General features: G+C 39.1%; 1 protein-coding gene across 1 annotated transcript; it reads right to left on the bottom strand.

Moving 5' to 3' along the window:
* Positions 1-611: 611 nt before the first annotated feature.
* SQLE (squalene epoxidase) lies at positions 612-25,229 on the bottom strand. Its single transcript, XM_061171474.1, has 11 exons — positions 24,023-25,229; positions 20,244-20,496; positions 13,533-13,713; positions 11,932-12,028; positions 10,877-10,990; positions 10,621-10,792; positions 8,704-8,799; positions 4,152-4,294; positions 3,583-3,679; positions 1,824-1,911; positions 612-1,094 (listed from the first exon to the last, which is right to left on the bottom strand). The coding sequence occupies exons 1-11, from the start codon at positions 24,311-24,313 to the stop codon at positions 899-901; spliced, it is 1,728 nt and encodes a 575-aa protein (XP_061027457.1). The 5' UTR covers positions 24,314-25,229; the 3' UTR covers positions 612-898.
* Positions 25,230-27,744: the final 2,515 nt, after the last annotated feature.

Genomic DNA, 27,744 nt, shown 5'->3' with positions numbered 1-27,744 from the left:
AAAAGCTTTATTTTATAAATAAAATTTTAGCCCTGATCATTAGAATCTGAAGTAGTTACTTAAAATTCCCGGTTGTATTTTACTGCTCTTTTAATGGAAGCAATTTACTTTAGTGATATTTGGGGATTTACTTAAGTCTCATGATACCCTTCTGAATGTCCATAATCTCTTCAAATGTACTGTAAACTCAGTAAAGTCTAACTGATTTTAAGGCATTATGCCAGATATTGCAAGTGCTTATTTGTTCATTCACTGTTTCTTGAAATAAGCCTAGCCTGGCTTATTAATGTTACACAGTGGAATTTATATAAAGCCCTCGATTGCCTTTCCATATAAATGTGATATTTTCCAAGAACTCAGAAGAGAACCTTATCCAATTGGATAAGTGAGGAAAGACAGGTGGATAGATGAGGAAAATAAGGTCCAGAGATATTAAGGCAACTTCCCCAACGTCAGGAGTTATTTAACAGAATGGGTTTCCCTCCGCATTTTCCATCCCACTTTGGTTTCTTTTTCATGAAGTTACGTAAAGAAGTCCACAGCACGAGACAAAAAGACATGATAGTTCGTTCTTCATTTTATTTGCATGTCCCATAATAACTCATCCCATATACTGAATTCAAAAGACAAACTGCAGTTCCTCAGTGTTAGCACTAATTTATGGTAACAATCATTTCTTTTATATATCTATCTTATTTTACCCTTCATTTGAAATTGCAAATTAAAGTACATATTTACATGTTTACGTACAAATAACTTCAAAAACAAATTAATCCCAATCGTGGTCCAAGAGTTCCCACTTTAGAAGCGGTATAGTACTGTGCTATGTACATCTCTTCCAAGTCTCTTCAGACTTGGCAAGTTCCCAGTATTCATTCACAGATGGTTCCCTTTAAGCTTAATGATGAACCAAGTACTTCATTTCTGAGTAAATTAGAGGAAATATTACAGAACACGCTCTGTACAATACAGCACCACTACTGAAAATGGCTCGGGGTTTTGTAATCCAAGGTTCTGATTTAAAGCAAAAATATGTGGCATAGGCTGCAACGGCAAAGAAGTGTCCGATTAAAACCAGAGGATTAGGAGACAATCTATAATAGGAAAGATAAAAAGTATATATATATATATTAGTAAGACCTGGAAATGAAAGTTGACTCATAAAGAGGTTCCAATTATATATCATCTGTAAAGGTAAACACACACTCTATATTTTAGGGGACTTTACAAGCTTGTATCTGCCAGCTAAGGGACAAATTAAAATTTTTTTTTTCTTACAAGAAACTACTTAGACTTCACCCCTGTCAGAGAAGCCAGTAACTCCTCTTAGTTTATTAAATTGTATGTTTTGAGCTGTTTTCTTTCACTAATCTTGAGATCTCAGTCTGAAATAGCTGGATGGCCTGGCTTGTTGAGTCTAGATTTTTCAAAAGATAACAACAGTGTTGACATTAAGATAGCAGACGAAGGAGAAAAATCTTAAAGAATTTCATTTTGCAGACTTTCCAAGAATAATTCTACATATGTCTGCACCATCAGAACTGTTACTGAGTTTCATGAGTCCCAACAGAATTAAATTCTAAATATAAACTTCTATTAATCATGGTTCCCATAGAATCAACCCTGTTGTTTCCTAGAACAAAAATGCAGCACTAAATATTGCCTTTTTTCATTTCTCTGGGCTGCGTTTTGTTTGGGATACTACTGAATGATGATAAAGTGGCACAATGCATAAGGGAGAGAGACTTGCAGTCATTCATAAACCCAACTGTCCTAAGAAAACCTGGAACATCCGTTTCCTCTGTGTCATCGAAACAACTTACACAGAAAGCAGCCCAACTGGACCAGCAACACATTCTCCACCAAGTTTGAAATAAAGAAAACACGCTTTTCTTAGTTGATGTAGGGAATCTAAAATAAAAGTTAAAAATTACTCCCGATCAAATTATCCACACATTTATGTTGGGTATTAATGAAATGTCAGAAAAAATGAATGTGTAACATTTATTACACCTTACAGATAATTTCTAAAAAATCTAGTTGCATTTCAGCAACCCAAGATTTCCTTTAAATTTCATAAGTAACATTACACATAGTAATTTAAGTGTGAATAAACTTTTTCTGCTAGTAAATAATTACTAAACATGTAGGTCTTAGAAGTTAGAGTTATTTAAAAGCTATTTCCTTGACTGTGTTGTAAATTCATTAAATGATGCAAACTACTTTGTAAACACTTTTCTTATAAAAACACAGTTCTAGAAACCAGATCCCCCGTCTCTAAGATGCCTGATCCATATCTCTGAGCAGTAAATTATCAAGTAAAAAGAACAGCTGTGAAGAGTAAATAATAATGCCTTATATGTGTACATTTTTTATACTTTTCAAAATAATTCATTAAACCCTCACAACATAATATAATCAATCAATAACCTTTTTAATAGTACAGAACCAATGTTCTTCTCAAATATGCCTAGATTGTTCTTTACAAAAGATGAAAAAGGATACGACAGGTAACCTTTTACTGCAATAAAGCTCATTCCTCCTCCACTATTTCGTAACTTTTTTAATGTTGTTTTGTCAGCAGATTCAAACTCATCATGTAAGAAACTCAAGAGCTTAGAAAAGCTTAGAAAGAGCTTAGAAACACTCCAAATTTAGTTCTTTTCTTGCCCAACCAGCCATTGTAACTTCCATGCTCAACTAGCAAGAGAGATTTGCTTGGCAAATCACAGTAAGTTGTCTTTGCTTTTAGCAAGAATGATGGCTAGAGACGCTGCAGGAAGTATTTGTACTGTATCATCCTTTGTAATCAGATCACCAAAGTATGGATCACTAGGGCCTCAGCCAGGTCATAGAAATAGCTTTGTTGTAAACACCTGAGGTAATGAGATTCAAGTTATATTTATTCTTGAAAACCTAAAGGTCTAGTTTTACTAACCTACCACTCACTAATTTGTACACGGCCATGGTTGGGAGGTGGCACAGATGCCTTTTTCTCCATTTCTACCACTGTTTCTGCTAAGTCATGTTTTCCTTGATGTATAGATTGACCATCACCTCATACAGAAACAAAAACAAAAGCGTGGGAATATTTCTGCTTGTGCACTTTAACAGGAGACAAAATTTAGGCTTGATATGAAGCTCATATTCATTTTACAAAATACTACTTTGAAAAGAAATTGAAACTAGTGTTCAGGGAGAAAAAGATTAACAACTATATTGCCTTTTAATTCATGGCCAGAAAGATCTTCCATCACAGTCTCATGCATTTGCATAAGATTTGCATCACAATCCTATGCATCTGATTTGGACCAGAGGGGTGAATAATGACACATTTTTGAGGTATTGCTATTAAGGCTGTCTACGGAAGCAACAGCCTTCCACACAAAGTGATGGATACATGATGATTAGAAAAAATCTTGCTCAAGGGTTGAGTTAAAAAGGACTACCAACTTGGAAGTTAGCAAACTCAGGAAACATTTCTATTTCTGGCCTAATCACTAACTTTTTTGTAATTAAGTTCCCTTCCTGTGCTAAAAATCTGCACTTCAGCAATATTCTTTTAAAAATATCTGCACTTACCATCTGTGGCAGAAAATAATTCATAAAGAGCCTGAGCAAGGATATTCACAACAAAGGAATGAGACGTTTTTCTTGTCCAATAGAATGATTTTTTGGCCTAAAAAGGAAAAAGATCACTTATTATATGGTAAAGGTAAGGAAGGAAGGGAGAGAGGGAGGGAGGGAGGGAAGGAAGGAAGGGGAAGGGGGGAAAGGGAAAGAGAGAAAGAAAGAGCACAGACTAATGTTTATAATCCCCTAAACTGATAGTTATCCTGAGGACTATTGTACAAGTAATTATGCCTTGTTCAACATTTACACACCCACCAAAAAAAAACATCTCCAGAGCAATGAGTTAATCTCTGAAGCTAAGTGGCCCATGTAATCCAATGTTATATAATATCCAAGTACAGAAATTCTAAAAGATTCATAGGTGACAAGTCAAGTTCTTAATCCTGAACAAGACTGCTTAAGAATCACTACTAAGGACCAGGCTCCTAGGTACAGACCTCCCCTTCAAAGCCCCATTCCTCTTAGGCCCCAGAAAGAAATCTATTTTGTGACATTTTTGTCAAAGGATAATATCTTACCTGGAAAACAGCTGCATCATCATAAAGGTCAGGGATACCCTTTAGCAATTTTCTCCATAGTTTTATATCATTAAAAACAACAGTCATTCCTCCTCCAGTAAGAGGATGCCTCATGTTATATGCATCTCCCAAAAGAAGAACACCTATAAAAAGAGAGAAAGTAGATTATGACATCATCCTGGAGCATCCTTTAAGACAAACAAAAAGACTACTCTGTTAATTTATAAACATTTTGAATGTGAGCTAGTAAATGAGAATGTGAAAATACAAGGGACTAAATCATGACTAAAATTTATTCAGGCAAAAATTCAAGAGTTGATTCAATTAATATTTATTGGGTAACTAATATGTGCCAGACCCTGGGGATACAGTGAGAACAAGAACATGGTCCCTGCCCTCAAGAAGCTCACATGTGACCCTAAGATTAAGTCAAACAATGTCAAAATATTTATAAGGCCTCTTCCATGAAAAAACAGAACGTACAGGCATCCATGCATAAAAAGCAAGCCTTCCACGAGCGAAAAAAATCGAGAGGTCGTTGACGTTTCACAGTAATATTTGCTGCCAGCATGTTATAGAGAGATGTCTGTATGGTTCAAGGGGAATAGGCAGATATTCCAAAACCATCAGAAGTTAATTTAAGAGAATAAGCCTTGATTGAATCTTAGCTGAAAATTAGGCCCCCTTAAAACAAAACTACAGAAGCAGAAAGCTCCGCACTTTGACTCGAGATACACCTCCTGACCAAGCTCCTGAATAAGGTTCCCATCAGTTGTCAGCCTGGCAAATGACCTAGGACTTAGAGGGACAGTTAAAGCATTTATTTAATTTTGTCTCTGAGAGAAATAGCCAACCATAATAGTAGTGGCAACGTGGCAGAATTATGGATAATTTTTTTCTGTAATGTCACAATATACTACATTTATAACTAATTATAGAATACACATATATTTATGAAAAGGTATATTCTAAATATTAATCCAAGTTTTTTATGTATTAGTCTAATACCTTCACTAAAAACCACAAACTATAACCAGCTTTTATTCCTCTTTCTCCGTGGAACATTCCCAATCCCACCAACTAGGATATGTTCCCACAGCATGCTGTTTATATCGATTTGGCACTGGCTTTCATTCTGCTTTGCAGTATAGTTTGTTCATATGATTGGTAGTTTATGATGCATGTTTTTCCATAGCAAACGATAGCTGTTTATGTTCAGGAACCACAGTATATCGACAGCTCCCGTTCACACCTCTCCTCAGGGCTCCACACTCCTGTTTTCAATGGGGCTTCACCAGGCCACTCAAATGACCTCCCAGCCCTTCACACTATGTCCAAAAGTGAACTCATCATCTCTCCACACTTCCCTAAACTTACACACTTTTCCCTGTATTTCCAATGTCAGCAAATAGGTGGCAAAATTATCTAAGCCTGAAACCTGGGACCCATCAAGAGACCTCACTCTTTCTTACTACCATTAATCACTGAGTTTCATGCATTCTTCACCTTAGATGTTACCCAAATCCATTCTTTACCTTCCATTTTTATTGCCACACCTTAGTTCAGGCCTTTCATCATCATTTACATGGAAAAATTAAATAGCCTTACTATAGGCTTTAGTCTGAACTTTCCTCCAAACCACCTTCCACAACATATCAGAGTAATATCTTTGAAACAAAACTCTAATCATGCCACTACCTTGTTTAAAACTTTTCAGTGAACTATTAGAACTAATAAATGAGTTCAGCAAGGTTTCAAGATACAAGTTAAATACGCAAATGTCAATTTTTTTCTATACACTAGCAATGAAGAATCTTAAAATGAAAATAAGTCCACTTATAATAGCATGAAAAGGAGTAAAATACTTAGGAATAAATTTAACAAAAGAAATGTGAAACTTACCCTCTGAAAACTACAAAATACTGTTGAAAGAAATAAACTCTTACATTTACAGTCAAATTTTGACAAGACTGCCAAGGCAGTTCAACGAGGAATAGTCTTTTCATCATATGGGGCTGGTGCAACTGGATATCCACATACAAAAGAAGCTGAACCCCTTCCTCACACCATACATAAAATTTAACTCAAATGAATCAAAACACCTACATGTAAAAGCTAAAGCTATAAAACTCTTAGAAGAAAATATAGGAGTAAATCTTCACGACTTTGGGTTGAGCAAAGACTTTACATATGACATCAAAAGTGACACAAGAGGGGCTTCCCTGGTGGCGCAGTGGTTGAGAATCTGCCTGCCAATGCAGGGGACATGGGTTCGAGCCCCAGTCTGGGAAGATCCCACATGCCACGGAGCAACTGGGCCCGTGAGCCACAACTACTGAGCCTGCGCGTCTGGAGCCTGTGCTCCGCAACAAGAGAGGCCGCAATAGTGAGAGGCCCGCGCACCGCAATGAAGAGTGGCCCCCGCTTGCCACAACTAGAGAAAGCCCTCGCACAGAAACGAAGACCCAACACAGCTAAAAAATAAAATAAATAAATAATAAATAAAAATTAAAAAAAAAAAAATGACACAAGAAAAAACCAGATAAACTGGACTTCATGAAAATTAAAAACTTCAAAGAACATCAAGGAAACCAAAATGACAATCCATGGAATGAGAGAAAAACTTTGCAAATCATATATCTAATAAGGGATTTATATCTAGAATAAAGAATTCTTAGAACTTAATAAATTTTTTTTTAATTTACCCACTTAAAAAATGTACAAACTCTGAACAGACATTTCTGCAAAGAAGATACACAAATGGCTAATAAGCACATGAAAATATGTTCAACATCATTATCCATCAGAGAAATACAAATCAAAATCACAGTGAGATATCACTTCACATCTACTAGGATGCTATGAGCAAAAAGACAGATAATAACATGTCAAGGATGTGGAGAAATCGGAACCCTCATACATTGTTAATGGAAATGTAAGATGGGTCAGCCACTTTGGAAAACAGTTTGGCAGTTGCTCAAAGCGTTAAACAGAGTTACCATAAGACCCAGCAATTCAATTCCTAGGTATATACCCAAGAAAAAATGAAAATAAATGTCCACACAACAACTCATACACAGGGATGAACCAAAAGTAGAAACAACCCAAATGTCCATCAATTGATGAATGGATAGTCAAAATGTAGTACTGACATATCCATACATGGAATATTATTTGGCCATAAAAGCAAATGAAGGACTGATACATGTTACAACATGGATGAACCTCAAAGAAGCCGGTTACAAAGGATCACATTGTATGATTCCATTTATAGGAAATATCCAGAAGAGGCAAACCTATAGAGACAGAAGGTAAATTAATGGTTGCCTGGGGACTGGAAGGAAATGAGGAGTGATTGCTAATGGGTACAGGGTTTCTTTCTGGTGTGATAAAAATGTTCTAAAACTAATTGTGGTGATGGTTGCATAGACCTATGAATACACTAAAAACTAGTGAACTGTACACTTTAAATGGGTGAACTATATGATTTGTGAATTATATCTCAATAAAGCTATTATAAAAAAGAACTTTTCAATGACGTTCCATCATCTGTAGGATTAAAACTAAACTTTAAATAAATATCTTACCTTTCTACCACTCTGACACCTATCCTATGCTCCAGCCATAGGAAGCTACTTGAGTTCACTTAAGTGCCACCATTTCTCGGCCATCCTAGCTTTTGCCTACTTAGAAGTCCCTCATCTCTCGGGACCTCCCTGGTGGCACAGTGGTTAAGAATCCACCTGCCAGTGCAGGGGACGTGGGTTCAATCCCTGGTCCGGGAAGATCCCACATGCCGCGGAGCAACTAAGCCCGTGTGCCACAACTACTGAGCCTGTGCACCGTAACTACTGAAGCCCGCATGCTCTAGGGCCCGCGTGCCGCAACTACTGAGCCCACGTGCTGCAACTACTGAAGCCCATGCACCTAGAGCCCGTGCTCCACAACAAGAGAAGCCACCGCGGTGAGAAGCCTGCGCACCGCGACAAAGAGTAGCTCCCGCTCGCCACAACTAGCGAAAGCCCGCGGGCAGCAATGAAGACCCAACGCAGCCAAAAAAAAAAAAAAAAAGTCCCTCATCTCACTGTCCACCTGATGAGCTCCCACTCACCCTCCGTGCCCCAAGTCCAGCTCTGTTTCCAGAGCAATGTCTTCCCTAATCACCCTTCCCAGTTCACAGGCTCCCCTCCCTGCCTTGTACACCCCACCCCTTCACAGTGAATCGGGGGTACCATGAGTGGGCTTTCATTACAGCATTTATCAGCAGTGTTCTGAAACAATCTGTCTATATCTCTCACTAGAAAACTGCCTCCTCTAGATTAAGGACTGTATTTAATTAACTGTTGTATCTCCAATAACTAGAACAGTGACCTATATGTACTCAATATTAAATAATAGATATAAAACTAATTTTGGTATTACTAATGCATTACTCCACAGTAATCAAGTTTCCGTACCACATGTTACAAACTGTACCACATACATGTCATTTGGAGTAATGAATTTGAATATTTGGAATATCTTTTATAAAATCAGTCCAATAAAATAATACCTCGTTTGTTTACTGGTGAAGAAGGGAGGAAGCTTGCTGGCATCGACCTCAAACGAGAATTCTGAGTGGCTTCTAGGAATGGTTCTTTCAGGTGATCTGCAGTAAAGCCCACCCCACCAAATAAATGGTTTATAACATTCCAATTTCAAGTTATCACATTTTCTTATCAAGAATAAACAAATACCTACTACACATCTGTTATGGTTGTTACATATACCCCTTGCAAAAAATCAAGAACTAATTATTAATAAAATCGTTCATTAAGCACCTAGTTATTCAAGCTAAGGAATTACCAAGGAATCTAAGAGAAAATTAATGTAAATAGATAAACATAGAGCTGGGTGAACCAGAAAACTTGAGGAAAAGTGAAGCAAATCCAGATGAGATGAGACAGGGAGAAAAACCACCCACCTCTCTTCCAAATGTTAAATGCTAGGTATCATATATTTAACACCTAATTTATTGTCACCACCATATTCTATAAGATCAGATGAAATATACCACCAATTCACAAACAGCAGGAGGTGTGTACAGTAGGAAAAGGGTAAGATGTATAGAGCACTACCTTTCTGAGCTTTAGTTTCTTCATCTAGAAATGAAACAGCTGGATTAGCTTGTCTCTGAGATACTTCCCAGTTTTAAAGTTTTGTGCTTCTACTTGTATAGAAAATAAACTTTCTTTTCATACAATTCGTAATCTGGGAATATAGGAGCAGAATGCCTATGCTGAAACTATTCCTTCCTACAATGAGTAGAATTTCCATAACTTAACTAATATGAGCATAAAACTACACAGGGCAGTCTGCTGCAACTAAGTTTCGGATTGGGGAAAAAAAAATCTATATAAAAGAAAAAAATGCTAAATATATCACATTATTAACTCTCCTTTTCCTAAATATGCATAACTCATTCTTTCCATCTGAAAGCTTCAAAAATGGCTTAACTTAGTGAAAATGTATTGAAGTACTGAAAATGTCATTGTTAAAAATCTAAATTGGTCCATGTATACCTTAATTTCTGTTAATATTCTGTTAATTATTAAATAGAGTGCTTTCACTTAGTTTAAAAAATAACTTTGCTTAATTTAAAAAATAACTTAAAAAACAGAATATTAAAACAAAACGTTCTCATACCAAGGATAATGTGCTATTACTATAATCATATCATAACTGGCAAGCAGGGTTTCCCTTCAATTTTATCAATATTCTTAATAATTCGTTTATATTTCTTTCTTACATCTTCCTATTCTCAAAAAATAATAATTTTAATGAGTGTTTTACAAAGATGTCTGAAAGACCCCTTATAGCCCTCATGTTCTGAGGGCAGAGATGTATGAGCCAGACAGACCTGCTTTCGACCTTGGCTCTGCCACTTACTAAAGGTTTATATTTGGAGAAGCTAAGTAACCTCTCTGAATCTTAGTTTCCTCATCTGTAAAATGGGGATCATGATAATGCCTACCTCATAGGGTAGTTGTGTAGACATTCAATTATGTTAGTAAAACACCTCTTATATGGTAGACATTCAATATATGGTAGCTATCATTTCTACAAAAACCAAGCACAAGAAGTAATTCAGTATGAGCTATTTCAAGAATTCACACACCTAGACTGCTATCCAGACTACCTTAAAAAATACCATATATGCCACTATTAATGATTATTCAGAAAACTATAATTATTACTAAGAAAAAATACATTGAAACTATTTTTTTTACTTGGAGATTTTTTTTATGTGCTGGTTTAAATAGTTCATTCAGCTCCAGTGTAGCTGACTGACTGGATGAATTTTTCACCGGCCATCCTTATCTTTGGCCTAATTTAGACAAAGCTTCAGTGAGAACTGGAAATGAAGGGCCTTTTGTGAGACTTGCTTGCAGACAGTAGATTACAATGACAGTGAAATACTATTTCTTACCAGGTAATTGTGGGTAAATGTTTTCAGTCATGTATTCTCTTAAATTCCTTGGCATTTCTCCTCGGATGTCAACAAGTACTCGAGTTTCATTAGGTGAAATCTGGTAGATGAGAACTGGACTCGGATTAGCTAAAATAAGTTCAGCATGATTTGCTTTAAACTGTGGTGCATTCTAGAAAAATAAATAAGTAAAATATTTTAATAATTTTCAAGTTTCAAGTTGCTTTTATTTCCTACAATTGCATTCCTATGGTACCTTCATAAGGAAGCCAACAAAATGTGAAGAAACGGAAACTTTATTGGCAATCAGGTTTTTCCTGAACTTGGAAAAAAGTCCATCTGCAACAACGGTCAATGGAGCATGGAGTTCCTACAACAAAAACAAAGAATACTCAGCTAAATGGTTAGAAATACACGTGAAAAGGACATTCTTTTAAAAGGTACATGAACAAATTTAAATACATTATGGGGCATTACAGAGTATTTGAAGATAATGCTATTGAAGGAGCTGTTACATGGGCTGAAGGTAATGCACAACCAATCTTTAGAGACCCTTCCCCTTGAGTCCCTGAGGATCACCTTCCTCCAAAGCCCTACCATCCAAACCATCTGGGATTAAGCTACTTTGATGGACACTGGGGGAAACTGCTACAAAGCAAGCACAGCCCATAGAGGACTGAATCTCATTACAAATTCCAAGGACTAACCACATTCTTTTATTCTAGAATTTTCTAACTTCACATAGTGCTTTCAGTTAGTGGCTAGGGCTTAGAAGAATTTTTGTACACGTGGATGTATGTATTTATATTATCTTGTAATTGCCCCCATTAGAGTATAATTCCTAGGACGTGGTTACCCTATGGAGCAGCCGGGAAGAATCAAAGAGATAAGCCTTTGACTTTCTCTTCTTTACTAAACCAACAGGAGCAAACTATTTTATTCTGCTATTTCCCCAGACATTCTCTTACTTTTTGCCTTTCTTACTTAAACAATAGTTTATTTTATTCTAATTATTTCTTTTATGCTGAATCCTTCCTTTTTGCATCTTCCAGTTCCCCTCTGCTTCTCTCCTAGGGTACATTTCTCATTTCAGTTTTTAATACAGTTAAAATCATGGTGTTTGTTTCTGAAGTTATTTGAACAGCATTCTGAAGTGCTCTAAAGAACAATGTGTTCAATTTGGTGCAGAGGGCTTAGAGAGATCTCGGTCCCTTTGATGAATAATAAATTGGTGAGCCTACTTTTTTAAAGGAGTAGGAGAAAAAGAAAATAAAAATCTCTTAGGAAGAGCTAATATTTGATATATCTCACCTTGATGTCTCCAGTCTCTTTATCCCTGTACTGAACTCCCATCACAGCATCATCTTCTTCTAGTAACTGCAGCACAGTGCCCTCAATAAACTTTGTGCTAAAACATAAATAAACAGAAATAAATTCTCTGGTAGCACAACTGAACAATTTAAATAAGGAATGAAAAATTCCCTTTTCTTTATCTCCAGTTTACCCATGTAATATGGACACACATGTACATAGAAAAAGGTCTGGAATGACGAAAAGCAAAGAGATCATTAATGGATTTTAGAATTGGTGTGGTTTTAATTTTCTAATTTCTTTCTTTTTTTTGTTTAATTTATTTTAATTTTGGCTGTGTTGGGTCTTCGTTGCTGTGCGTGGGCTTTCTGTAGTTGCGGCGAGCGGGGGCTACTCTTGGTTGCGGTGTGTGGGCTTCTCACTGCGGTGGCTTCTCACTGCGGTGGCTTCTCATTGCTGAGCACGGGCTCTAGGCGTGCGGGCTTTAGTAGCTGTGGTACGCAGGCTCAGTAGCTGTGGCGCATGGGCTTAGTTGCTCCGTGGCATGTGGGATCTTCCCAGACCAGGGCTTGAATCCGTGTCCCCTGCATTGGCAGGCGGATTCTTAACCACTGTGCCACCAGGGAAGCCCTTAATTTTCTAATTTCTTAAAATGGAATACATATTACTAATGTAATGATTTTTTTAAAAGCATTTTAAAAAGTAACAGGTTTTATCTCATTCATTACAAAATAAAATACATGCAGAAAAATTTTACATACCCACACAAATTCATACACGGAATTGGAATTTATCTACCAAATTATTCAGAGTAGTTACTTCTAGTTAGAAGGATCATGGATAATTTTTACAATCTTCTTTATATTTTTGAGTATTTTTCCATTTTTCTACAATGAACATATTCTACTTCCATAGATATCAAATTCTTTCAGTTCTAAGAATAATCCACTCACTTCACTTGCTTTGTCAACACTTAAGCCTTTGCCAATGACATGAGGGTTCTCATGTTTAAAACTTAAACCTCAATTATAATGCATAGGGCTAGAGACAAATATAAGTTAATAATTAAGAGGAGAAGCCCTTTAAAAATTGTGAATCATTATACTATACACCTGTAACTTACATAATATTGTACATCAACTATAACTCAATAAAAAGAGAGAGAGAAGCAGCCAGTTCTGTCAGTCTAGGTCCTTAATATGAATGGAACAGGGATCTTCTCTTGAAGTTCTCTAACCTGACTTTTAATAAAAAGTACCATAACCACAAACCCCAACTCCCAAATGGGCACATATGAACTTAAGCCTTAATTACAACAACTATACCCTCTAAATTCCAACCACATAAAAGATCACATAACATATTTAGTCAAAGAAAAATTCTCAATAGTTCTATGCCATTCAAAGGAAAGTTATCTATATGATATTCTTAACAAAGGCATTGAAGAGCTAACATTCTTCTAACTTATGGTTTATTTTAATATAATAGCTATGTTCTAACCCATACCCAAACACTTATGAAAATGTATAAAATAGTATTTGTACGAAGGCCAAGTTTAAATGTATTTCTTTAACATCATGTATTTGAAGCTGTAGTCTTACTTGGGCTCTGCCATAGCTGCTTTCCGGAGACTCATGATGAACCTTCCATGATGGAAAGCTCTTCCACTCTGCACATGACTGTTTTCTGACAGAGGGAAAGGAATCTGAACCTCTGATTTGCTCTCCTGATCATGAATTATGTAGCCATTTACAACCTGGGCATCAATACCTTCCACTGTATCTGCAAAACAATTCAGGTCAAAAAAATCAATTTTGTAATATGCCCAGAGTTACACCAGGCACCAAGAGGACGTGGACCATTGAAAATGAGTTTCTGTGTTCATAAAGCTATGATACCATTTGGAGAACTGGACATTAATATAACTATTTCAGAAATCTTAATGTTTCTGGAAGACAAGGCTTAGCAAATTCGTAATATCACAAAAGGTAAATATTTACATATAAAATTTACTCATTAAAATTCATAGGAAAAATATTAAGACCCTAACAATAATGGGCAAAAGTGTATAGATGATTCACACTAAGTAGTACAGAAACATTGAACATATCAGGAAAAATGTTCAAAACTTGATTTAAAAAAATCAATGAAATAAAACTGAAACAATAAGACACCAAATCTCTCAAAATTGTTAGTGAGATTAAGATAAAATGGATAAATTTATATATTACTGGTCATATTATAAAGTAATAACATTTTAGAAAATAAGTACAGCAATAATTATCAAGAACCACGAAGAAGTCAGCATCCTAATTTTAGTCTTGTAATCCATCTAAGATATTCATCCTAAAGATATAATTCATATTTTTAATAATTATTAAAGGTGTATACAAAAACAGGTTCACTACAGTGTTACCTCTAATAAGAATAACTGTAAATAACCTAAATATGAATCTAAGTTAGGTAAAGTATATTATTAAGTATGAACTGAGAAAATACTATGTACAGGCTTAAAATTATGATAAAGAATGGTTAACAGTATTGGAAATACGTTTCTGTGAAAAAGTGGACTTTAGCTTGTATATTAGTCACATAATATATATTTAAATACATTAAAATATATTAGGGATTAAGTACATTAAAATAACTTCATTTCTGATGAAAGGAAAACTTTATAATAAACAATTTTTATCACATATCTATGCTAAGATCAAAATAAATCAGTTTCTGATATGCTTTTTAGTCACACTTAAAGTCCAGTCAGGGACAAGCTGGATGAATACTTGTCACACATCTGACCTAGGACCAAAGTAAGTTAGTTTTTTGGTATGGTTTCTAAATTATTCCAGTTAAAATTCATTCAGAGAAAAGTACACATATCTCCTAAAAGCTGCCAATTAGCAGTGTATTCACTTTGGATCTCTTTGCCACTCTTTACTGACCTAAATGTTTAAAGCCCATCTAGTATTTCTACTTTTGTTTTGTCAGCTACTGAGATAGCTTGTTTTTCTTAAGCCATAATTATATTATGGAAGAACTTTAAATGCTAAAACGGTCCAATTTAGAACACAACAAACAATGTGAAAAGTATATAGACGATGAGGAAAGTATATAGTAGCACAGTAAAATTTTTCCTCGGGTAAATTATCCTAAGTCAAGTATATAAATAAGGTCTAATTTAAGATTTCTTGAAAAATCTTTCTTTCTACTTTATTGATGAAATCGAATATGACAGACTTTGGCACTTTTACTTTCTTAAGCAGGCAGGAAGATGGCACCCTAAACCTTAATGAAATTCAGGCTTCACAAATACTAGTTAATAACTTTGAAGACAGTGATGGGACTTAGAGCTGTCACTAACTATTAACCATATAGCTCCAATATTAGACTACTACTATCAACATATCAGATAAACTGGCATGGAAAACTCTTCCACATTGAAAAATGCAGAATTGCTTTCTATAAAAAGGCAAGCTAAAAAACAAAACCAACAAAAAAACTGCATATGCTAAAAATGAAAAGCAACTTCAAAGTCAAACCAGTGAGCAAGTTTTAAAGGCAACAGCATAAGGGTATCAGAACCACAAGCCTAAAAGGCTGGAGTTATAAGGGCCACTCCTGGATAGGAGGTAGGGGCCCCCACGTGCAATGGACGTTGGAACTTGGCACCATACGTAAATTTCTTGTCAATACGACAGAGACCAGAAAAACTCAATTCAACGCCCTGAGACATGGCATGGAAGTAAGCCATCTACCATAGGCCATGGGTGGAGTCATCCATAAGAAAAACAATCATAACTTTGTACCATGACCTGGTGTGAATTCTGAACCTCAAAATGAGTATACAGTGCATAATAAAATAGGTATCGCCTATGGAAGTCCCAATATAAATCAGAGTCAAGGAATAAATATAACAAAAGACAAACAAGATTTATGACATTTTATTTAAATACACTCAAGACCTAACTGAATGGACAGTATACCACATTCATGGATAGGAAGTCCAAGACAATTTTTCTAAACCTGAGCTAGACATTTAGTGCTATTTCAGTCATAATCTTGACAGGGTTTGTTTTCATGGGAATTGAAACCTGATTCTAAATTTTATATATAGAAAAGCAAAAAGGCCAAGAAAAGTCAAGATAATCCTAAAGAAAGTGAGGTGAGGAGGAGGTTCCCCACTGGATAATGAGACTTATTATAAAGTTATAGCATTTAAATTATAATGTATTCATTTGAAGAGTTCTAGATATTAAGCTTAAGCCAAAGGGCAATCAATTCACTTATTAAAAACCCACACACCAGGATGGGTCAGTCGGTATTATATTAAAAGTCTACACTCCAAAAAGTAACTATTTCAAGGGCTTCTATTATCCATAGCTCATCACACCTGAGGGGGAACTGACAGCATAATGAATGTTAAAAAGGACTCTTGCTATGATATTAAAGGTATGCATGATGCGTGGACTGGCTAGAATACCTCAGTGGCTCCCCTCCCTCTTGCATGGCTCTCCTCACCCTTTCATGAACTACCTATAAGAACCCATTTGAAGTTTGTTGCCACAACCTTGGACATATCCCCTGAGGCTAGATTTCTAAATGATTCTATATCCAGTCATTAGTCTGAGGGCATTTCCAGTTGCCTGATGTTCAACGATAAACATAACAAAATCCTGTCTCAGGATACTGTCACATCTGCCTCAAGTGACCCTCTCATGGAGGGTGGTGGTTAGGAAACTTAAAAGGACAGAGGCGGACCTCCCTTCTTCACAATGCACTCTCTCCGCTTGGGTCCAGAGCCCTGCAGTCTTTTGCTTTTCCTCCTCACCTGCTCCTTCTCGGTCCTCTTTTTTGGCTCCTGCTCACCTCACTGACCCCAGGGGTCGTCCTGGACCTCTTCTGGGCAATGCTGTCTAGTCTCATTTAAATACCTTGACTCCTCTCTTTCTCTCATCCCTCACATCTGATCCATCAGCCGGTCCTACTGACTCTTCCTTCCAAACATCAATATATTCCCAGAATGTGGCCACTTCCCCCACCTCTACGGCTACGACCCTGGTCCAAGCCAACAACTCTCACTGATTCTGCAATAATCCTCTAACAGGTCTCCCTGCTTCCGACTTGCCACTTTATGATCTACTCTTTTGTCTACACAATAACAAGAATATTTTAAAATAATATTTCTAATCATACTTCTAAAATGTGAAACCTAATAACTCCTCTTCTTAATATTCTCCAGTGGCTTCCCTTTGGAGTAAAAGCCAAATCCATATAGTGGGCCACAATGGAATCCAGCCCCCATTGCCCATCTGACCTTTTCTCTATAACTCACACCACTCAAGTCAACACGATTCTCCTTCCTTGCTCTTCAAAGAGGCCAGGCTCACTCCTCCCACCAGGCTTTTCCCCTTGATTCTCTCTCTGCCTGGAGAGTCCTTTCCTCCAGATAGCCCTAGGGATACTCCTTCACCACCTTCAGTCCTTTACTCAAATGTCATCTTCTCAGCAAGGCTTTCCCTTCTCCCACTTCATTATTTAAAAATTACACACCACCCTCAACTCCCTATCTCCCTTTTCTGATTCTTCTCTAAAGCCCTTATAACCATAACATATACTCTAAATTTTATTTATTCATCTTTTATCACCACCCTCTACACTAGCAACTAGAATGTATGCTCTATGAGGGCTGGAATCTTTGTTTTGTTCACTACTGTAGCCTCAGCACCCAGAACAGTACTTACAATACGGCCAATGCTTAATAAATATTTGTTAAATGAAGGAATGAATGTAACCCCTTTAGTCGCCTCCCTCTCAACTTTATCTTCTCTGTCACCACACAAACATGCTCTATCTAGTACCAGAATACCCCTCCTTTGGGGACTTCCCTGGTGGCACAGTGGCTAAGAATCCGCCTGCCAGTGCAGGGGACGCAGGTTCGAGCACTGGTCCAGGAAGATCCCACATGCCGCGGAGCAACTAAGCCCATGCGCCACAACTACTGAGCCTGTGCTCTCGAGCCCGCGAGCCACAATACTGAGCCCACACACCACAACTACTGAAGCCCATGCGCCTAGAGCCCATGCTCTGCAACAAGAGAAGCCACCACAACAAGAAGCCCACGCACCACAACAAAGACCCAATGCAGCCAAAAATAAATAAATAAATTTATTTTTAAAAAAAACACCCTCCTTTATCCTCACATCTGCATCTCACCTCTGCCATTTCTGTTTTCTGTTAGAGAAAAACTCCTCGAGAGTAGTTTTCTAGTCTCAAATTTTTTAATCTCCCACTCACTTCAGTCTAGGTTTCGTCTACACAACTCCACCGAAACATCGTCAATGTCACAAGCAACCTCCAAATGGCCAAATCCAATGGCCCTTTCTCTACCTGAGGGTCATCTTACCTGACCCTTCATTAGCAAACCATGACATGGCTCCTCTCCTTTCCTGATATGTACCCGTCCCCTCCAGCTAGAAACATTTTCCTCTCTTGGATTAAGGACACCAAACTCTCCTGGCTCTTTTCTGCCATTCTGCCGGCTCCTGCTCAGTCTCCCTGGCAAGCTCCTCTTCTTTTACCCAATCTCTAAACATCAGTTTCCCAGGACTTGGTTTATTCTGTCTTCTCTTTTCTCCCTGCACACTCTCCTTAGCTGGTCTCCATCACTGCTGTGGCTTTTAAGTATTACCAATATGCTGACATCTCTGAAATGTCTACTCCAGCCAGCTCAAATCACTCACTCCTCTGCACTCGAGATTCATATATTCAACTTAACAGCTCCACTTGGATATCTCAACAGGTCTCCCAACTTCCTCCCAGGGCCTGTTCCTCTCTAGGTCTTCTTATCAGCAAACAGCACCGCCATCTACCAGTTGTTCAAATCAAAACCTAGGAATCATTTTTTAACACCCCCTCTCTCATACCTCACATCAATCCTTTAGTAAGTCATGCCATTCCTGCCTCTTAATTTGGTCATGAATCTGTCCACTTCTCTTTACATCCTCTCTACCATACTAGTCCAAACACCATCATCTGTCATTTGGACTTAGCAATGAGCTCCCACTAGACTCCTTGAGTTGACTCTTGCTACCCCACCACCACAGTCTTGGAGGCTATTCACCACACCATATCCACACATTCTTTTAAAACAGCATTCTACAAACTGCAGGATGTGACTCAATGGTAAATTGTGAAATGACTTTCGAGCTGTGAATTGTATACTTGGGTAAAATCATGACAAGTATTTAAAAAGTAAAATTGCAGTTAGATTTAGGTATGTTTGTAGGTACTGAGTCAGGATGTAAGATGTGTTTGTCATTGTGAGTAGCTGTCAAAGGTCTGAAGCCTTTATAGAGGCGTAAACAGGATCCTGTCATATTCCTGCTCCACTGCCTTCAAAGCCCTGCATGATCTGGCAGCTGCCTACCTCTCCAACCTTAATCTCAAGCCACTCTCCTTTCCCCGTTACCCAATACTTTCTGGCTACATTGGTCTCCTTTTCAGTTCATTGAACAAAATAGCAAACATTTACATAGTGCTTCCTACATACCAGGAACTGTTCTGAACGCTTTGTCTTTATGAATTCAATTAATCCTCTTAAACTATGAGACAAGGACTCTTTTAAGTGTGCCAGTTTTACAGATGAGGAAACTAATACACAGAAGGTTAAGTAACTTAGCCAAGATCACACAGCTTTTTATGTACCTGAGGTGGTAGTCAAACCCAGGCAATCTAGTGCCAGAATCAATGCTGGTAATTACTACAACATACTGCCTACCCTACATGCCAAGCAAGCTCTTTCTCAATTCACAGCCTGGGCCTATATTTTATACTTTGATTCCCAAGAGTAGATAGCTGATCTGTCTTGTTCACTAGTATAGCCTTGGCACCCAGTACAGCACCTCATACAAAGCATACAGCAAATATAAGTATTTCCTAAATGAGTAGTATTTAAAAAGCACTGGGTTAATGGATGAATGATGCTTTAAAAAAAGGTTCTATAACAGGTACACCGTATGCACTCTACAAATGATAATTCCCTTCACCTTTCACTAAATTTCATGCCCTCATTCTGGTTTTCCAGTCTTCAATTTTGACCATTACAATTTTTTAGCCACTTCATTTATCTCACTAAGGCTACTTCATATCTCCTCATGTTTATTTTCTCCTTTGCTCTCATTTTCATGCAAATTTGTTGGTAAATGAATAGAGTAACTTTTATACATGAAAATAAAATGGAATACCTTTTTACCAGTCATAGCAAAGAGTGCTTGCTTATGCCACATAACTCCTAAAAATCACTATGAACCTACCTTCAAGACCCAGGTCTTTAAGGACATGATAACCACCTGGCTGCAGAAATTCTCCAAGTATCCTGTCAGGCTCTTTTAAATCTCTCTCAATTACTGTCACCTTTCTTCCATCTCTGGAAAGCACTGCCGCCAAAGCAGAGCCGAGTACACCAGATCCCACGATGATAATTTCTGGATCATTTTGAGGAGATATCAACGTAGAGGCAGTTGCTCCTACTAAGGTTGTTTCTGAAATACTGGTTCCTTTTTTGCACTGTTTTTTAAAAAAAAAGTGAATTATGTAACCACATTTGTTATCTTTAGATCATACTACTACTATATAGACACACTGGACATTTGCATCTTAGGTAAAAACTATACCCTAAACATTATCAAACCAAATGAACTGTTACATTTTTAAATCCAGATCATATATAAAAAACAATGATATCAAAATATTGGTTAAACAAAAACATATAGTAATATCCCAATAAAATTAAATTATATTCCATCATTCAAACATATTTAGAAAATGCTGTCACATATTTATAAATCCATAATAGGCCAAATATAAAAAATGTTTACAAGGGGCTTCAAAGACTTACAGGGAAAATTCTATCATTAATTATTCAATGCTTCAAATATATACTGAGCATCTACCAGATGCAAATCATGTACAACTTTTTTAAAAATTTATTTATTTATTTATTTTATTTTATTTTTGGCTGAGTTGGGTCTTCATTGCTGCACACGGGCTTTCTCTAGCTGTGGCGAGTGGGGCTACGCTTCATTGCGGTGCGCGGGCTTCTCATTGCAGTGGTTTCTCTTGTTGCAGAGCACATGCTCTAGGCGCGCGGGCTTCAGTAGCTGTGGCACACGGGCTCCAGTAGTTGTGGCACACGGGCTCAGTAGTTGTGGCTCACAGGCTCTAGAGCGCAGGCTCAGTAGTTGTGGCGCACGAGCTTAGTTGCTTCGCGGCATGTGGGATCTTCCCGGGCCAGGGCTCAAACCCGTGTCCCATTGGCAGGTGGATTCTTAACCACTGCGCTACTAGGGAAGTCCCATGCACAATTTCTGATATGACTTCATGTTGCAAATTATTCAGCACCCTGTAGATATTTCAACTATTCATCTTTATTTTCTCCCTATGGGTTTTCATCTGAAAAATCTACCTTAATCTAAAATCACTTTTATATAACAAAAAACTGTCAAATCCTGGCTATTGATCTATTAATTGAGAATATTTAACTTAAAATTCCAAGAGAATAACTCATTCTGTCCCTTGGGATTCGACCTGTTCACAATTTTAGTCCTTACATATAAGAATATATTTAATTTACCTCCCTTTTCCCCTATCCTGATACTCTTAAGAGAGCCTAGTCAAACAAGTGGCCCTCCAGTTTAGGAATAAGGACAAACATTAAACCTATCACTCATTGGGCTGACAGTAAAAACCTTAACTTTGATTATAAGAAGATGAAAAAGGCCTGTTTTGAGAGATTTATGCCCACTGAGCACAACAGTGCCTGTTACTTTTTTTTTTTAATGAATAATTCAATATTGTTTGTTTCTTTTGTTTTGATTTTAGCCGTGTGTGCTGCGCGGCATGTGTGATCTTAGTTCCTGCACCAGGGATTGAACCCTCGTCCCCTGCATTGGAAGCACAGAGTCTTAACCACTGGACCGCCAGGGAAGTACCAATTCAATACTGTAATAAGTACTTTTTCTTGGTATGTGGATTCACAAATACGAATACATTTCAGATACAGAGTTGCAAGGAACCATCTTCCTTGAGTTCTCTGACCTTATCGATTAAGACTAAAAGCCATTTTGACAGGGTTTTAATAAAAAAGGAAGGAGATAAAACCTAAAATCCTTTAGAATTTTAATTCTCTGTGATTCTAATATTCATTCAGCTTCTATAATGGACTGGGGCCTTCCTGTCCATTCTATTTTTTTATAATTTCTCTTAGAGAAATTATCTTTTCACAATAGAGTCGACTCTTACTCTCAGTATTTCTTAACGGCCAGAGCAACTGTCTATATTTAAATTACTGTTCTGAGAGCAAGAAAAGCCCCTTTTGTCATCTTAGCCATTTGTTATTAGTTTTTCTTCCTAAATTGTCCCTGTTAAACACACACACACACACAATCCTGGAAGGGGAACTCTGGAGAAAGTTACACCTTTCAGAGCCTGGTCAGTAGATTAGTAGTTCCCACCAATGGGAACTTAGTACTCATTACAGTCTATCAACTCCGAGGTATTTAGGAAATAAGCAGAAAGCCTGAGGTATTCACAAAGTGGAACCAACAGTGACTGCTGGTAATCCAATTTCCTACCCCCAAATTTCTCTATGGTATAACGACATTCCAGCCACCTGGACTAGTGCTCAGGGACCTTGAGGGACATTATCTCAGACAAAGATACCAAAGATGTCAATTTGAGGATTAAAGATTCCCTCTCCCTCCCCTCCCATTCCTCCAACCCACACCCACCCTATCACTGAATTCAGCACCACTCCAAAGGTTCCTAACAGACGGAGACTACCTTTAGACTAATGTTAATAGCTACTATTTATCACGGTTATGAACCAGGCATTTTGCAAACATTAAATCATTCAATTCGCTAACTACTAGCAAGGTTAGTGCTGTTGCCACCTAAAAGAGGCAACGGATCCTTACAGAAACTAAGCAATTTGCCAAAGGTCTCACAGTCAGCAGTGGTGAAGCAAAACTTCTAAACCAAGCCCCCCCCCCCTTCTGCAAACCGTGCTGATCTGTACTGCAGATACAGGAAAATGATGGGGATCCAGAACCCTCAAAGAGTGAATTATTTTGTAGGCCACACACCCTAACGTCAAGTCACTGTCGTCCCTTACTTGGCCTACTGCTGGAGTCTCTTACCCCACATCCCTGCTTCCACTCTTGTACTCCTACAATCCATTCTCCACACAGAAACTGGAATGTGCTTCTTAAAAAGTAAAAATCAAATAGCATTACTCCCATACTTAGAATCCTCCAGTGCTCTTGGGAAAAAGTATAAACACCCAAGGGCAACAAATCCAAAATGTTCTGGCCTCTACAACCTTTCCCCCCTCATCTCCCACCATTGTCCTCCTCTGCTGTCTTTGCAGGGATCATCATAACTTCACATGTATTTGAAGACCCACCTTTGATTTAGGAACATGGCTGAACTGCACACATTAATTAGTCTCTTGATTTAGGACCTTGATTTACTGAAGGCTCCGCCGACGTGGGGAGAGCAGGGTGTTTTGCCCAAGACTTTAGAACACTGAGCATTTTACTCTGCCAGCTCTTCCGACTGTTCTGTGACTTTCCCCAGGCAGCTGTCCCTTCTTAAAAGCCGCAGACTTAACCTGCAGCGGGTTTCTTTCTTCCCAGGTTCAAACATAATCCTTACCAAAGGATTTAAATTAAAAAAAAAATTTTTTTCCATCACAGATGGTGATTCTGTCCTAGTGATTCAAACATTTCAACTTTCATAATCAAATCAACATCCATAATCAAACCAATTTTATTTAGCATTGGCACCACCAACACTAAATGAAACAAAGGTTTTTCAATCATTCCTAAGAGCCTCAAGGATTTAGCCAAGGAACAGTCAAGAGCTTTTAAAACAAACAAACAAACCAAAAAACCAGCTATATATGAGAATTCCTACCACAGTATCTAACCTGCAGCCTCTCGCCCTTTAAATTAGAATATTTACATTTGAGTAACCCCAGTCCTAATTTTAATATAAGACACTCATTCATTTGCCCACTTTGAATTCAACCTACCCTCCTAGACCCGAGCTGCTCTTTATTTTCTGATCCGGGGGGGGATTTAGCCCAGAAGAAGCCAATGAAAGGCAAGGCTGAGAGAATATCCGAGAAGACCGCGAACTGGGAGCCGCTCTGCCGGCGCCCGAGGAGGGCCCCGTTCCGGTAGCGACAACGATAGGACAGCACCAGCCCCAGCGACAGGAACACCAGCACGCACAGCAAGAGCTCCTTGTTGGCCAGAGAGACGAAGTCTCCGCATTTCTTATAAAAATAGGTGAAAGTGGCAATGCCAAGAAAAGTCCACATGGTTTAAAGGCTTCTTCGGTGACACCGGGTCAATGTTCAGATCCGATCTTTTCTGGTAGGGTTTTGGTGTTTAGATGTTCTCCCCAAAATGTGTTGCCAAAAGTAGCACGGGGGACCGGCCAAAGTCCAGTAAACACCGTCACAGGATTATAATTCAAATCGGACTAATTTACAAAATCATATAAAGTTAGTATAAAAGTATCAGAAGACGGGAACGTTCTCCAGGATTTAAAAAACAGTATTTAAAAATCTCCTGCTCCAACAGCTCCCGACCAGACTCTCCCCTTTCAAGCAATCCATGTATTTCCCACTCCCCCTTTTTTTTTTGGAAGGCGAGGAGGGTCCTGGGGGCTATTCCGGATGATGTTTTAAATTTTGTTGCTGGCTCGTCGTGCAGTAAAATTGCTCTTCTCTCTCACCAGCAGCAGGTGCCCTTTCAGAAGAGGAACAGGGGGAGAAACATCAAAGAAATATCTCGCGCTGGGAAAAATGCGGCTTCGCCTCGTCCGACAGCGATGGCCCAGCCAGGTCGGAAAGCGCAAGGGCTGCGGCGGTGAGGAGTGAGCTTCCTCTCTCGCCGGGACCGCCTTCGCCCACCAAAGATGGCCTCGGACTGGAGACTGCGGCTCTAGGGCAGGGAAGCGCAGCCCCTACCTCGAGACCTCCACCTCACCGCGGCTCCCGAGGAACCAGCCCCCGAACCTTCCCTTAGAGGGCAGCGGCGGCGGCGGCGGCGGCGGCGGCGGCGGCGGGAGCTCCCGACCGACTCCTCAGCAGCATCCCTCGCGGGCGGCGGCAGCCTTCCAGCGCGGCGCTTCGGCAGTAACCAGAGTAACCGCCGGAGCCCTAGTTGATGGCCAGGCCCCGTGCGCCTCCGCGGAGGATGGGCTAGGCCTGGGCCAGGGACCAGAGGACGGGGCCCCGCCCACCGTCACCGCCCTCCGCCTCCGCCAACCAATGACGGCGCGCACCGCGCCGTAGGCCGAGATGGCGCTATGCCGTGTTTGGCCAATCGTAGGCGGCGCGGCCCGCGAGGTGCCGCCCAGAGAGGACCTGGGACGAGGTTGCGTGGAGTGGGGTGGGGGCGTGGGGATGGGGGTCCGCCGCCCGTTGGGCGGATGGGAAGACACTGGCTGGTTCGAGAGGGAGTGTGGCTGGAGGGGGTCATGCCCTGAGTGCCGCGGTCCCAGCCGCTGGGATTCTACCCGGAGAGAGGTGGAGCTGGTTCCAAGGAAACCCCGCCATAGATCCGCCGCCTAATGTCGGAAGGTCTCCATTCATCCGGCGAGCATTTGTGGAACGCTTACTATGTGCCAGGCCCAGGTGTCACAGAGAGGAATGAGACACAGGCTTTCTGTCCTGTGCCTACTGTGTGCTGGGAGGCGGTAGAAACAGCTACAGGTGCATGGAGAACGTGACGTTCACAGCTGAATCTGGAAGGAGTAGGCAGGCGTTTGCTAGAGGAAGAAAGGAGAGGATATGCCAGGTGTTCCCTTCCTTCACCCCAAATTGTCAGGCAGCTGTGCACTTCTCACTGTACTCAGGCTGAGGATACACTGTGCGCGTAGCCCTTGTTCTCTCAAGATCAGAAACAGGGAGGAGGGTGCGGGGCAAAGAAGTAAAATAAATAGAGATGTGTCATAAGTGCCCTGAGAAAGTGGGTGGGCAGGGAACCATGGAAACGGGGAGCAGCCCTTCACTCGGCCTGGAGTGAATCAAGCAAGGCCACCAGGCAAGTTACATGAATTGTTTCCAGGACAAGCATTCTGGAGGGAACAATAAAATCTACAAGATTCGCAGGGTGAGAGATGGCCCTTGTTATGAAAAAATGAAACTTTCTAGAATTTACTGAGGCCTTTGCTCACCTTATTGTAACCCTGGACTGCCTATTTTAAACCCTAAGACTTATGTACAAATCCTTTGTGCCATTTGGAGCACGGCTGAATTGTCACCTCTTCTACCAAGTCTCCATTGATCCTCACCAGGTCACATAATAGTTTATTCATACCTTATCATCCCAATCTCTGACTGTACACTTACGGTTACTACCCCACTAGTTCCTATGTTCCTTGAGAGAAGGAGGATCTGTGTCTGATAAATCAGAATCACCCACAGCACCTAGCACAGTATTTTGCATTTAATTTATCATCCATAAAAATGAATGAATGATGAATGACAGTGGCATAGTAGGAAGGCCAGGTGACTAGTATCAGGAGACCTAGATTCTGGCTGCCACTAACCAGCTTTGTGACCTTGGACAAGTCAAATCAGTCAACCTCTGAAGGGAGAGGGCAAGGTCTTCATGAAATCTAAAGTTCCTTGCAGTTGACTGAGTTTATGTAAGTGTAGTAGTACTTATCATTTTTTACCCCAAATATTATGTTTTATCTACTAATGAAATAATTATGTGTCAAACGCTTTCACAGGCATCATTTGACACTCAAAACCACTTTGATTTAAAAAATAACAAATATGAAACAAAGAGGTTAAGTGGCTTGGCCAACTCACAGTTTATAAGTGATGAAACCAAAAGTTAAACTCCTGGTCTCCAAATCTTGTGTTTCCCCAATACTCTTAATCAATAACTTCTTTAACTTTTCTCCATTATAAAACCAAGACTTTGATTCTTTCCTTGACATTCCTCACTGGTATCAACAAATTCAGCTGCTTGAAATACACATCAAATTAAAAACAACTCAAGAAAAGAAAATCAATTTAACGTGTGGGAAATCGTTTTCCTGAAGATAATTCTTCAATAAACTGCTTGTTGGTATCTGTGAGTTCCTATACTGCTAAAATGACAGACGGCTTGGTCAGCTGACTCTTGTAGAAGAGAATACAACTATCACCAGGATGATTGTTACTTGATTAACCTGTACTAGAGATTATCATAAGAGGATTTTTTTCATATTAAGTAGGTAACTTTTTTTTTTTTTTTTTGGTCCACGGCACGCAGGATCTTAGTTCCCTGACCAGGGATCCAACCCGTGCCCCCTGCAGTGGAAGTGCAGAGTCCTAACCAGTGGACCACCAGGGAATTCCCTAAGTAGATAACTTTTTAATCCTTTGAAAGTCACTTTCCTCATGTGTGTACAGTCCAAGATCCACTTCCAAACTGGGGGCAAGAAGAGCATTTGTGATACCTAGCATAAGGCACGTTCTGAATGCCTATACTTTCTGAACTGAATTAAATGCTATAAAACCATCACTTAAGTATGTTTGAATGTTGGCCTGGCTGCACTTATTCAAAAATAAAAATCTGTCACTCAAGCCTGAAGCGAAGGCAATGAAATATGACACAAAATCACCCACTTACTGGCAGAAAGTAATAATACTTTCGTAATCATGACAAGAGCTGACACTTTTATAGTATGCGCAGCATTCTAAAACTTTTTTTCGTACATTAGCTAATTTTGTCCTCACAACCACAC

Source organism: Eubalaena glacialis, chromosome 17, assembly GCF_028564815.1.
Source record: "Eubalaena glacialis isolate mEubGla1 chromosome 17, mEubGla1.1.hap2.+ XY, whole genome shotgun sequence".
NCBI classification, from domain to species: Eukaryota; Metazoa; Chordata; class Mammalia; order Artiodactyla; family Balaenidae; genus Eubalaena; species Eubalaena glacialis.
Note: the sequence above shows the minus strand (reverse complement) of the source record. Positions and strands in the feature narration are given on the sequence as shown.

What these genes read in the sequence shown, in the direction of transcription:
- SQLE (XM_061171474.1), bottom strand. Translation starts at nt 24,313, where the DNA reads ATGTGGACTTTTCTTGGCATTGCCACTTTCACCTATTTTTATAAGAAA. An exon ending in CATTTACCCACAATTACCTG is followed by an intron (nt 8,800 to 10,620) that starts GTAAGAAATAGT and finishes GCTTTACTGCAG; the next exon opens with ATCACCTGAAAGAACCATTC. An exon ending in TTCACCAGTAAACAAACGAG is followed by an intron (nt 4,295 to 8,703) that starts GTATTATTTTAT and finishes CTCTTTTTATAG; the next exon opens with GTGTTCTTCTTTTGGGAGAT.